Raw genomic sequence first — 12,744 nt, 5'->3', positions numbered from 1 at the left:
TGCTGTGGTTTTTATCTTCAGGCCCTTGGAAAGTTTCTTGACCAAACTTCCTAGAATGAAAATGCGTTCATGCTAGAATTAAAATATTTATGCTGATGTCTGTATGGGAATCTGGCAGGCCTGAGTGTCAGATGGGTATTTGGAAACATTTTTTTTGAGGATTCCAGAAGTCATCTGCACTTCCAGAACTCCAGGTTTTTTCAAGGAAATGAGTAATTTTAAATCTCCTTTTTTTTCTGATGTGTGGGTGACATTTGTAGAGGGAATTTTCCTCAGTGAGAATATATAAACCAGCAGAGGACTGACAGAATTTTATTGCATGGACTTTGTCCCAAACCCTTGGGTTTCAGATCTGTGTCCTCTGACTGCATCACTGCTTCTTGGGAAACACTTCAGCCCTGGCTATTCCTGTAACAGGAGCTCTGAACTGGTCCCATAGCTTGTAAATTGGCACATCTTATGCCTTTGGATATGCTGGAGAACATGCTGGGAATGTTAGTTAAAACATCCAGAATCCTGATTTATGATTTACCATTGTCATATAAGGAATGCTCATCCTGAATCTATTGCCCTGAAATCACCCTTGGCAGAAGCTGCAAGAAATTTCTTAAGAAATGGATACAAGAAAGCAAAACCACACACTACCTCCTCACACAAGATTTTTATCTGAAATACCCCTCTCCTCCTGTTCTCAATGGTTTGTCAGATACAGCCTTTTGACACACATTTTATCTTAACATGTATCTGCCTTCCTCAGTGGGAATCCCTACCTTGCAGAATTTCTTCTTTGCAGCCCTCAGTGACTCAAAATTCAATCTCTCTTCTTCCTTCTGCTATGCCTACTCTGATTTGTATAATTTCTTTACACCCCTAAAGTATTTACTTCTAATTTATTCACGAGATGGTCCTGGCTGTGTTTCTAACTAGTGCTGTCTTCTAATTCACTAGCAGATTTTATTTGGGGTTTTGCTACCATGACTATTTTAGTGCATCGTTAAAAAATTATTTTAAAATTATTTTTAAATGCATTCTTTGGCAATAGAGAGGAATGCTGTAATAGCTGAAACATCACAGTTTTCCCTTCGTGCTTGTCACACAAAGGTGAGAATGAACTCTGCCTTTCCAATGGGAGCTGCTGCTGAGGACACAGCGCTCTCTGCTGCTGGAAGCACACAGGGACACTTCAAACACAGCCCTGTGGATTTGCTGCATAAAAACCCGCACTTCCCTTTTTGGCTGCGGCACATTCATTTAGGTTTCCAAGTGTTTGGAGAGGTGTCCTCACACACTCGTTAACACTCTCCATTCACGTGTAAGGATGCAAGGCATGGGCTCCAGATGTAGTTCTGTCTGTGAAGCAGGAGAGATGCATGAAAGGTCAGTATTCCAGTCCCTTCTCTTCAGCTTTTCCTTCACCTTTTCCCACAGCACACTTGGAGTACATAGCATGTAACATTTTTTAACACCTCAGATCAACTGGCCTGAACCATTTTGGTCTCAACCTCCTCAATCACCTGGAACTTTTTTATTCTATGTTTTTGTGGAGCACTGCAGTTGCTGCATGAGTGGCCAATCATGCACTGGTCTTCTCTCTGCTGAAACTGAGCCTTTCTCTTTGATTTCCTACGCTATTTTCAGAGCTGATTGCTGTTGACTATTTGATGTAACAATTTTCCTTTTAAATCTACCTTTTATTTGTAGCTCTCTAATGGCCTTCCCCATCTTATTTCTTGAGTTGGATGCATTTAATTAATTCTGTTCTTTCTGTTACAGTTTTTCTTGTGTGTTTGTTTTGGGGTTTTTTTTGTTGTTGCTGTTGTTTTTTTCTTTTGAGTAAAATTTGACAAGTTCAAATGCTGGATTCTGCACCTGGAATGGGGTAATGCCAGGCATACGTATGAAGTGAGAAAGGAATGGCTGGACAGCTACAGAGGGAGATGTGGAGCTGACACTCCACTCAGTGTGGGTCAGCAGTGCCTGGGCAGCCCCAAGGGCAAACCCCATCCCGGAGCACCAAGAACAGCACAGCCAGCACAGAAAGGGGATGGTCCCGCTGGGCTCAGCCTTGGGGTGGCCTCAACGTGGGCTCTGCTGGGCCCTGCAGGTGGAGAAGGATGGCAAGGTCTTTGAATGTGCCCCGAGGAAGAAACAAAGCTGGTGGGAGGGCTGGAAGGAACGTCCTGTGAGGAGCAGCTGAGGACTTTGGGCTGGGCTGGTTTGGAGAAAGGGAGGCTGAGGGGTGACCCCACTGCTCTCTGCAGCTTCCTGAGCAGGGGAAGGGCACTGGGAGCTGCTGAGCTCTCCTCCCTGCTATCCAGGGACAGGACATGAGGGAATGGTTCAGAGCTGCACCAGCAGAGCTTTCAACTGGCTGTTAGGAGGCATTTCTATACAGAGAGGGTGGTCAAGCACTGGAACAGACTTCCTAGAGAAGCGGTCGATGGCCCAGTCTGTCAGTGCTCAAAGGCATTTGGACAGTGCCCTTAACAACGTGCTTGAACTTGGCCAGCCCTGAAGTGGTCAGGCAGGTGACTGGACAATGGCTGTAGGTCCCTTCCAACTGGAAGAGTCTGTTCTATTGTATTTTATTCCACTTACAAAACACACTAAAATAAATTATTGAAGTTATTGGTAGAAACTGGGATGGCATTTAATTAATACAGACACTTTTCCTGTGACAAGCACACTCTGTTGCTGATACCACAATGATTATCCTACCTTCCTGAAGCAGCTGTTTCACATGACTATATTGGCAACATCCTGGATCACTCTGGCTCCAGTTCTTAAATGTACCATGCTTTTCTCTTATGCGTGAAAATATGAAGTAGTTACCTAAGTATTGACATTCTAAGCCATGCTGAGATATGGGACTGGCAGCTGTGGGCCTGCACCTCTGAGAGACCCATCCCCTTTTGGAGGAGCACACACCCCAGGAACATGTAAAACATGACAGTGAACTCATGTATTCAGGCACCTTCATCACTCCCATTTGTTCATTAACTTGTTTAACCAGAAAATTACTGGCAAACTTAATGTGTGCCAAAGTGAAGGCTGTGATAAGGCTGTCTTACATGGTCTGATCAAATATGCATACTATTAGTACAACCACGATGCAGCATGCAGAAAAGGAAAGGAAAGAGGTTATATAAGAAGCAAGGTTTGTGATTGCTGTGTAGAAACAAGAGCCTTTTTGTCTCACTTTTAATGTTAAAGTAACCTTTTTACTGTAGAAAAAGCCATTTATTTTCTCTTGGTCAGCTACTCAATTCTGCAGTCTTAGACTTTTAAGTACAGGAAACTTACAAAATCCACAAAGGTTTCTTGATGCCATTCTATGTTTATTTTGATTTAGGGTATCAACCTCTTAAAAGGGCTGATGCAGAATGGATGTAAAAGTATTTAAGCTAGTGGCTGAGCCTCTACAAACCGATAGGGTTTAAACTACCCTCCAAGAAATACTGGTGGCAATGGCTTTGCAGAACAGTTTAAGAAAACACAAATATTGAAGATGTCTCTAAATGATAACCCTTACCAACACAGGTATGTAAAGACCATGACATGTGGGAAAGTGTGCACTGTGCAGGGTCAACATCCCCAGCAAGAGCTGCCAGTCCCTGAAAAACAGTGACTTCTATCCTGGTAGCACCTGAACACTTGTTGAATATTATTAGGGCAGTGTTTCTTAAAATGCAAACTGCAAACAATCAGAAAGTTCAATAAACAACGGCAAGCTTCTCTCAGACTTTTGTAATGCAAATGAAAAAGTGGAGCAAAATGTAACAATACAGGTTAACAGATATTTACAGAATGAAGCCTCATTGTTATTTGGATATAAATCAAAACTGCTGCAGTAAGTCTATAAACAACACTCCTTGGATTTTTTTTCTTGCCCTAAAAGACCAGCTGTTTCATTTTTGAAAGTCTGAGAAACACAACACTGAAGGAGAAAAAGATAATCTGAGAAGATCTATAAAAGAATCTCTCAAAAGAAATTTAATTTGCTAGCCTTTCTGGCTAGAAGGCTCTTTGGCTTACAGCTGTCATTAAAAAAAACCCCAAAAAATGGAAAGAAAACAGATGTTTTTGTTGAATCAATCCATCACTGTACTTTGTAACACTAAAATATAAGTGGAAAAAAACATTGCTGACTGTGTCTCCTTCCCCCCATTATTAAGACTATGCTAGTCAAATCTGTTTGGGTAGTCCAAACAAGTTTAATTGCTTAACAAAGAAATGAATTTGGCACTGGGTGACTACTTAACAGACTAATGACCAGTAGATATTCAACCAGCAACAAGAATCTTAAATATGCATACAAATTGTTGCAGGAATATTCAAAGTTGATTCCAACTGTTGAAAATTTTCTAGGCAGAACAATTTTAAGTACTAAAAGGTCTAAAAGTAGAAGCTGCAAATGAACCCATCATATTCAATAGCTCTAGAAATGTAACTCTTCATCTAGAATTTCACAGAAGGTCAAGAAGTCGATGGACTGTGTCTAACAGAGTTTAATTTTTAGCAGTGCCTTTATGCAAGAATCTATGTGAAATCACACTGCTCACAGACAGGACACACTCATGAACTAGGAAGTCAAGTCAAAGTTCAAAAAAGCTTCAAAACAGAACAGCTCACATTTTCACAAACTGTTCTTCTAAGGTGAGCACGGAGGGGAATATCCTTCCTGTGTACATTTCTCTTTTGTGTATGAGGACTGCAGTGTTTGTGATTGAGGGATTTAACACACAGCACTGCTGAATAAAAAATGCGAACAGTGCTTATTAGTAAACTGGTAGCATTACCAAAACAGGTTATTAAAATGCTTATTTTGCCTTCCTAAGTGCACAGTGTAGTATTTAAAGTCAAAGCTAGCTCTGTACTTTTGAAAACCTTGTTTTCACATTCTTCTTAGATTTGTTAACAGGAGTCGAGTCAGAAGTTATCCATTAAAATGGCCAGGAACACCAGAAACAAACTGCAAATTCACCCTTCACCACACAGCACAAAAATCATGGTCACAGCTTCATATTTAATGTGGAATCACTTTAAGTATACAATATTTCAAAAGATCCAGAAACTGGTTAGGAGCTAAAAGCCAGTAGAACAAAAATACAGAAAGTCTAAAGTACATCTTTGACCTTTTTAATCCTATATTTTAGGGTCACATTCCTGAATAGACAAGTTTGCCGTATAAGGAAAGAAACTTTGGTATGGAGTTAAACTAGCTACATGAATAGCACCTGTAGCTTTCAAAATAAATAGTAATGGCTAACTAGACACGATGGCAACAAGATATCCCCTAGAACAAGCATATGCTTGGAGCTATGCACAAAGGCTGGACAATGAAATGAGTGTAATTTTTTAAAGTAACTTCAAAGCATTTCTGCTTTTCATATTTCTAATTATTTAGAAAGCTTTCATACAGTGAGAAAGCTTTACTTTTATATGCTAACCCCTAATAATCACTCCCTTGAAAATTGCACTCTGATGCTTACAGAACACTATTATTAAATGTTTTTCTTTTAAGTCTTTAGATTCTCTCTGTTTTTCTAAAATATTGTATTTTTTATTCCATAGGCCCATGCTGGTTAGCAGTAGATGCTGGGAACAGAAACATCCCCCCTGCTCCAATAGTTGCTTATTAAAAAGGTCAAAGAGAAATTCGACCTTGAAATGGAACAGAAGTTGGGTTTTTCTTAATAAATGGTATCAGAAATAACAAATTATTTTTGTCACATGTGATACTCTCCTACAGCCATGGATATAAAGTAGCTACCGGAATGTTAGTCTATGTTAATCTGTGTTTTATGGGTTTGCAACAAAGCATAATACACATTTAACAGAGTAAGTGAAACTTCAGTTTCCAGTGTGTAATGAACTTTAGTCATTTAATAAATTTTAACTTTTATTTGTGTATTCCACTGTAGTGCTGTGACAACAAATCACACCTGTGTACCAGAGCATACATCAACAGTATGATGTAACTTTACTTACACCACTGCTATATTTAGATTTTTGAAAGAGACATAAGCATACACTATGGCCACAGCAAATAATTTTCTGGGTTTTTTTCTTTGATAACCTTCACTTTTTCAGTAATACTTCACTTTTAAAATTTGAATTACTGAAAAAATCACAGAAAGTTTATACAGGAACAGATATAAGGAATAACCTCACAGGCACTGATATGACAAACATTTATTTTAAGGGCTGAGAGGCATTAATACCATGTCGACAAAGTTGACTGAAAAGAATGACTAACTTTGTCTAAACGGAAAATGCCCACCTTTGCTTGCTGAGAAAAGAAATTCAGAAAGTTATTTTTTGGCCTTGCTATGTCACAAAGTCAATCATACAAAGACCTACGCATTTAACCTAAGATAATAGTTTTAAAAGCCCTTCTATAAAAAAAACCAAAAAACCATCATGCAAATCTTTGATCAATTATGCAGCGGCTTTAAAACTGTTGCAAGACCGTACTGTATATATTAGCTTTTATACTGCTAATGCACAACTAACAGCAAACTCGATTAGATTAACACAAATTTGTCTTAATTACACCGTTATATCACACTAAGGAGACAAATGCCACAAGATTGGCAAAAACATTTAATTCTGAGCACTCAAATGGCAGGACAATTATGTGTTGTAACCCCTTCACATTTAGAAAAAAACATGATCCTGCAGTCTCACTTTACAAAAAAAGAAAAAAAAATTTCTGTAAAATATTAATTGGGAGTGGAACAGTTTTACTACCTAACACAAAGTAACTCATACAACTAGTGTCAAAGGCAAACAAAAATACTTCTAAATAAAAAGTCAAAATACACATAGCAACAGAAGCACAAATGCTGCATTAAATACAGTCAAGATAGGAAGACAATGCACTTGTTAATAAAAAAGACAAAAAAAAGAAGAAAATATACTGAAGTCAGCAACACGTTTAAAGAAAATGCAGTGAGGGAAAACTATTTTTTCCTATGACAACAGTTTCCATTTGCAGTCTTTCCATCCATAATTTGTCTGGTACAGTACATCCAATCAAAATATTCAGAATCTCACAGAAGAGCTAGGTTTTTGTCTTCCAAATCTAATTCACAAGCTGGTTTTGGATGTTTTAAACAGACATCATTATGAATGAAGTAAAAGCAAGGCAACAAATGGACTTTTCATTACCATCAATCTTAGCAATGATAAACATTTTTAAAAGTTATCATAATCTTTTTTGTCCTTCTTTCCCTCTGCTTCAAACCCATCAACCCCATCACTGTCCCTTCTCCTTTTACGATTATTATGGATGTTGAAGCGTTGATTCATCTGTGGTAATGGATCCATTCCTAGAACTTTGTGTATCTGACGGAATGCAAGGAGTCTCAGCGCAAACTATAAAAACAGTAAAAAAAAGTTACTTGTATTACATACCAATGTCCATTTTGAGGAATTCCTCAATTAAGGAAGCGCATCAGTGATGTATGATATTACCCTTAGCTCTAACTATCCCGTCTTTCTTTCCCCCAACAAAGTCAACACAATGAAACGTGTCTGTCACGTTTGCTGCTTTTGTAAGTGCAGCATCTTAGCTTAAAAATAATGTACGTGTGTTTGAGCTCCTGGGCTTGCACTGAAGCAGCAAAGGCTTGTCACGCATCACGTTAGGCATTAGGAATCATTAGCAAAAGGATCAAATGAAGAGGTAGAGGCAGTAACCTCTTAAACTGCAAGCATGAATGGTCAATATTGTCATATGAAACTTGCAGAGATGTATTTATAAAATATTAGATGTCAAAGTAATTTCCAATCTATTAACATACTGCTGTAGAGTGAGCCTGTTTACATATAGCTAGATCTAGATATATAGATAAAGATGAGAATGCTACAAATTTTTCAGGATAATACATTTATTTTACTGCAAAAATGTACACTACTATACATCCTCTCCTACGACACGTTCAATGCCTAGATTAAGACTGGTAAGATCTGACTACATTCTAAGAAAAGAAAATTCACGTCCAATATAAAGCTCCATTAAAAAAAACCAAACAAACAAACCATCCACCAAATTTAATTACTTCACACCTACATTCCCTTACCTGTGCACTTGAAGTAATATCCTCTCGTTGCTGATCTGTCATTACAGCAAGCGTATCAAAAGGATCTTTTTCACAGGGGTCCAGAAGGCCAGGACCACCTACAATAATCAGGCTAATTAGCAGCACACTTTTACCTTATTTCATGCAAGATTACAGATTAGCTAAGCGTAAGTATACATACAGGGGTCAAATGCAACTTGCCTTTAAGGATGATTCCTGAAGATATACACTCAAAAACTCTTCTCAGTGCATCTCCAGGACTCTGTGGCCCAGTTGCGCTGCTAATTGCTTTTTCCACAAGCAACTCCATGGCCTAGACCAACAACAGGAGGATTCAGCCAAATTAGAAGATGGATTAAGACAGAAAAAAGCTGCTCTTGTTCCTCAGTAGAGAATTTTGAATCCAGAATTTTGTAGAACATTACACATCATAGAATACTTTCAGCTAAAATGGAAAGAACCTCCAGTTATTTTATAAAGATGAATAAAAAGAAAAGTGGTGCAAGATTAACACTGAATACTGATACATGCAGCTGGTCACTGGGCTCAGTGTTGGGCCCAGTCCTGTTTAGTATCTTTACTGATGATCTGGATGAGGGAATCAAGAACACCCTCAGTCAGTTTGCAAATGGAAGCTGGGTGGGAGTGTTGATCTGCTGGAGGGCAGGAAGGCTCTGCAGAGGGATCTGCACAGGCTGGATCCATGGGTTGAGGCCAAATTGTGTGAGATTCAACCAGGCCAAGTTCCAGGTCCTGCCCTTGGTCACAACCTCCTGCAGCTCCAGGCTGGGACAGAGTGGCTGGAAAGCTGCCCAGGGGGAAAGGACCTGGGGGTGCTGGCCAGCAGTGGCTCAACATTGGATGGAGCGTGCCCAGGTGGCCAAGAAGACCAAAGGCATCCTGGCCTGTGTCAGCAACAGTGTGGCATGCAGGACCAGGACTGTCCCCCTGTGCTGGGCACTGGTGAGGCCACACCCCAAATCCTGGGTTCAATTTTGGGCCCCTCACTACAAGAAAGACACTGAGGTGCTGGGGCATGTCCAGAGAAGGGGAACAGAGCTGGGGAAGGATCTGGAACACAAGTTCTGTTAGGAACTCCTGAAGGAGCTAGTGGTGTTTATCCTGGAGAAAAGGAGGCTCAGGGGTGACCTTATTGTTCTGTATAACCGTTACCTGAAAGGAGGGCATAGCGAGGTGGGGGTTGGTGTCTTCTCCCGTGTAACTGGTAATAGGACAAGAGAAAACGGCCTCAAGTTGCACCAGGCAAGATTTAGATTGGATATTAGGAAAAGAGATTTTGACTGAAAGGGTTGTAAAGCATTGGAACAGGCTGCCCAGGGAGCTGATGGAGCTACTATTCCTGGAAGTGTTCACAAAACATGTGAATATGGCAATTAAGGACACGGTTTAGTGGTGCTGGGTTAACAACTGGACTTGATGATCTTCAAGGTCTTTTCCAACCTGAACAATTCAGTGATTCTATGATGGGCTTCTTCCCATCACAAGCTGTACAATAATTTTGTAGAAATTTATACAGTAGTAGCCTACATATGTAGGTAGACAACTTGTTGAGCCATTTTTTTTGAGTATGAAACATTGTGGGACCCTTGATTCTGTCAGCCAAAGAATTCAGTACACAGTATACCTAATGAAACAGGATGCTTCAGAAATTTTTTTTTTTTCTGCAAGAGTACAGAAACTTAGAACATCAAAAATTTAATGTTCTTAAAAATATCCTCACTAGTCTTTCAGTTTAGCAAAACTGAAGCTCACAGCAATTTTTCTCCTGGTTATTGACCAACACTAACTCAGATGTTAAACAAGTGTAAAAAAACCTCTAGGATAAACATGTTTACTGAAATGTATGCATTACTTGATGTTAGTTAAAATGGTTTAAAAATTTGCTCTATTTTAAATACTGGTGACTTTTTCTGTGAATATTTCTATTGTTTACTTTTATTATTTTATTTTTTTCCAGAAGAACCTATAGAAATATTTGTGAAAGTAAAGACTAGCTTCCCCTCGTTTTCTTTCCCAGCCTGTGGATGTTTCACTACTACCTCTTTGGCAATTTTAATTCTCAAGCAATGTGTCTCTCTTGGTTTTTGATAAATTTTTTGGAGGCACTTGTTGTTTGGGCCTTGTCCTCCTCACCACATTTACGTTGTTCAAATGCTACCTTTTGTTTTTCCTTTCCAGGTGTAAATATTTATTCTGATGTATGCAAGTAACTACAGGCAGCACTGATCACAATCCTTCACTAAGGGTGCCCATTCCTTTCTATTTTAGCTCCATTTAACTGACAGATTTCAATTACTGAGCACATTATTTCCATGCCCTACTGTATCAGTCAGGATTTGGCAACAGAAATTTAGTCGTTTTCAAGTAGAAAGCAAAGTGCATCAGTAAAGAAAAAAAAGCAGATCTTGGATTTAAATTTTTTAGAATCTAGTTCTTTTGGATCCTCATACAATACACTGATGTCTCTAACTCAATCCTAGGAAAATGTGTATTATGATGTGCTGGTGTTCATGTGCACAAAAGGCTGGATTTCAAATTTGAACAATGCGTAGGAACCTGACAAAGTTCTTCTAATTTAGTTTTTACTTTCAGGCACATGAAGTGCTACTACTGTGAACATTCAGACTTCCTAGTATCTTCTATTTTTACAACTACTTATGTTTTTTTTTTTTAAAAAGCTCTGTCATCTGGTTTGTAAAAGGTTTCTAGTATAGATGGTAGGAGAAGGTCTGTATCCAGAAAACTGTATTACTCCAATCTATGAAATTCCATCTGAACTGGCAGAAATCATCACTTTCATTTTGTCATTGTTTTTATCAGTAAGACTTTTCCTACAGGCCAAAAGAACAGCTGACTACAGTTCATTGCTGATCCATGTCACTGAGAATGCATCAGGTACCAGGAGCAAATCAGGAATCAGCCCGTTTGGAGAGGGCTGAGATACAGCAAGGTCTGACACACTGCTTCATACCTCTCTTCCCTTCTGGATGTGCCTTGGAACAGATAATGTGGGAATTAAGAAACCACATTTCTTATTCTTCCCCCATGTGTCTGCTCTGTGTTGCGATAGTTGTAAGGATACTTTTCTGAGAGTATGCCAGGGTTCATTCTCTGGTAACTCAGTATCATAGTGATATTAAGAGGGTACTTACTTTTTAGCATCTTTTAAGCTGTATTTTTTTAGTGTACTTTTCATGAAATGCAATACTGAAACTGGCACTAGTTTTTTTCCCTTTAAATATTTAAAAAAGCAGACATTACTGCTCCACTCTTCCTTTCCAGAAGCAATAAATATTATTAGAAGTAATTTAATAAAACTGTCTGCAAACTTAGTAGAGTTGTAAAACTTCTCATTGAAATGAAGTCAACTGCTCAAACTTTTTTGACAATATTAGCACTCTTCCTGCCAAAACTGAGAAGGAAGCAGCACAGTGCAACTGGATTTGGTCTGCAAAATACAACACTCAGAGCTAATTTACTTCCACACAAAACATGCTTCAGGTATTTGTTCCAGACTAACTTTGTGCAATCTACAGATCCTACATCTCTTAGTATTTGGAGCACATGTTGCACTCCTGGAGAGATAATGTAAGATAGTCAATGCAAAAGCAATGCTCCAAGACTTAACTGCAAGAATTAGGAGAGGTGGCCTGACAAAATCCAGAGATTTAAGTGACACTGACTAAAATATGATGATGACACAACCACAGGCTGTACTTAAGTACTGTGGTATTTTACCTTGAGAAAGGGATATATTAACAATCATAAGAATTACTGTGGTTTTTTCTTTCAAGTTCTTTCTGTTATCACAGAACTATGGGTACAGCCAACATTATTTTAAATAAGCCTCAGCAAACTCCAAGCAATTCGAAGTAGGTAGTTAGAAAAAAGTAGGTTTTTTTGTATAAAGGAAAAAAAATGCTAAAACCTAGAATAGGAATCTATTCACAAAGAATAAAAAGAAACAAGAAAATTCCTTTTGGGAAAAAAAAAAACCCAAACCCTTCCAGCTTTAAATGACAAAATCTCAGAAAACTGTATTTTTAAGAGGGAATCTGGAGAATTTGTTAGCAAAAAAACCTCAAAAATTCCCAAACAAAACCCTGCATTACTTGTTGAAACAGTCCGAATTTAAAAATTGTATTAACACTTCCCTATAATTTCCTTGTAGTAACATATTTATTAAGATGACTCATTAAAAAAACACATTACTTACCCAGCTTGGAAAATCAGACCAAGTAGGAACCCGCTGACAGAGGTCACGAAGAATACGTATGATAATCACACAGGACTGCAGACCATTAGCTCTAGCCTTGAGAGCAATACAAAATCAAATTAATTAACCCCTGCACCTACAGCAAACAGGAAATGTTGAAACACTAAAACACCACTGTTCAATGGAAGCTCAGATACAAGATTGAAACAAATCGTTCTACAACTTTATTCCGTGAGCTGCCATTTACAGCAGTATTTTATACAGGGTTAGTAATTTAAGGTGGTAGAAGTCAAAGTGCACAGGTTATACAAGAATAACATTTCTTGATCCCCTATACACTTTGACCTATGTTCATTTGTAACAATAAATACAGTATCTTTCTATATTAGAAATAAAAAGGATAAAGTAAAGATCTAAGAA

At 38.5% G+C, this 12,744-nt stretch overlaps 1 protein-coding gene across 3 annotated transcripts in view; it reads right to left on the bottom strand.

Annotated features, from left to right (window-relative positions):
- Positions 1–5,006: 5,006 nt before the first annotated feature.
- ZFR (zinc finger RNA binding protein) overlaps positions 5,007–12,744 on the bottom strand; it is a 47,727-nt gene continuing 39,989 nt past the window's right edge. For 2 of the 3 annotated variants that reach the window (XM_048291256.1, XM_048291257.1), the window contains exons 17-20: positions 12,325–12,420; positions 8,289–8,400; positions 8,088–8,185; positions 5,007–7,380 (exon numbers count right to left, since the gene is read on the bottom strand). In XM_048291256.1, the coding sequence (XP_048147213.1) occupies positions 7,201–7,380; positions 8,088–8,185; positions 8,289–8,400; positions 12,325–12,420 (486 nt within the window). In that variant the 3' untranslated portion in view covers positions 5,007–7,200. Of the gene's footprint in view, positions 7,381–8,087; positions 8,186–8,288; positions 8,401–12,324; positions 12,421–12,744 lie in introns of those variants that run through there. The other variant, XM_048291258.1, reaches the window with a different exon arrangement.

Source organism: Corvus hawaiiensis, chromosome Z, assembly GCF_020740725.1.
Source record: "Corvus hawaiiensis isolate bCorHaw1 chromosome Z, bCorHaw1.pri.cur, whole genome shotgun sequence".
In the NCBI taxonomy this organism is placed as follows: Eukaryota; Metazoa; Chordata; class Aves; order Passeriformes; family Corvidae; genus Corvus; species Corvus hawaiiensis.
Note: the sequence above shows the minus strand (reverse complement) of the source record. Positions and strands in the feature narration are given on the sequence as shown.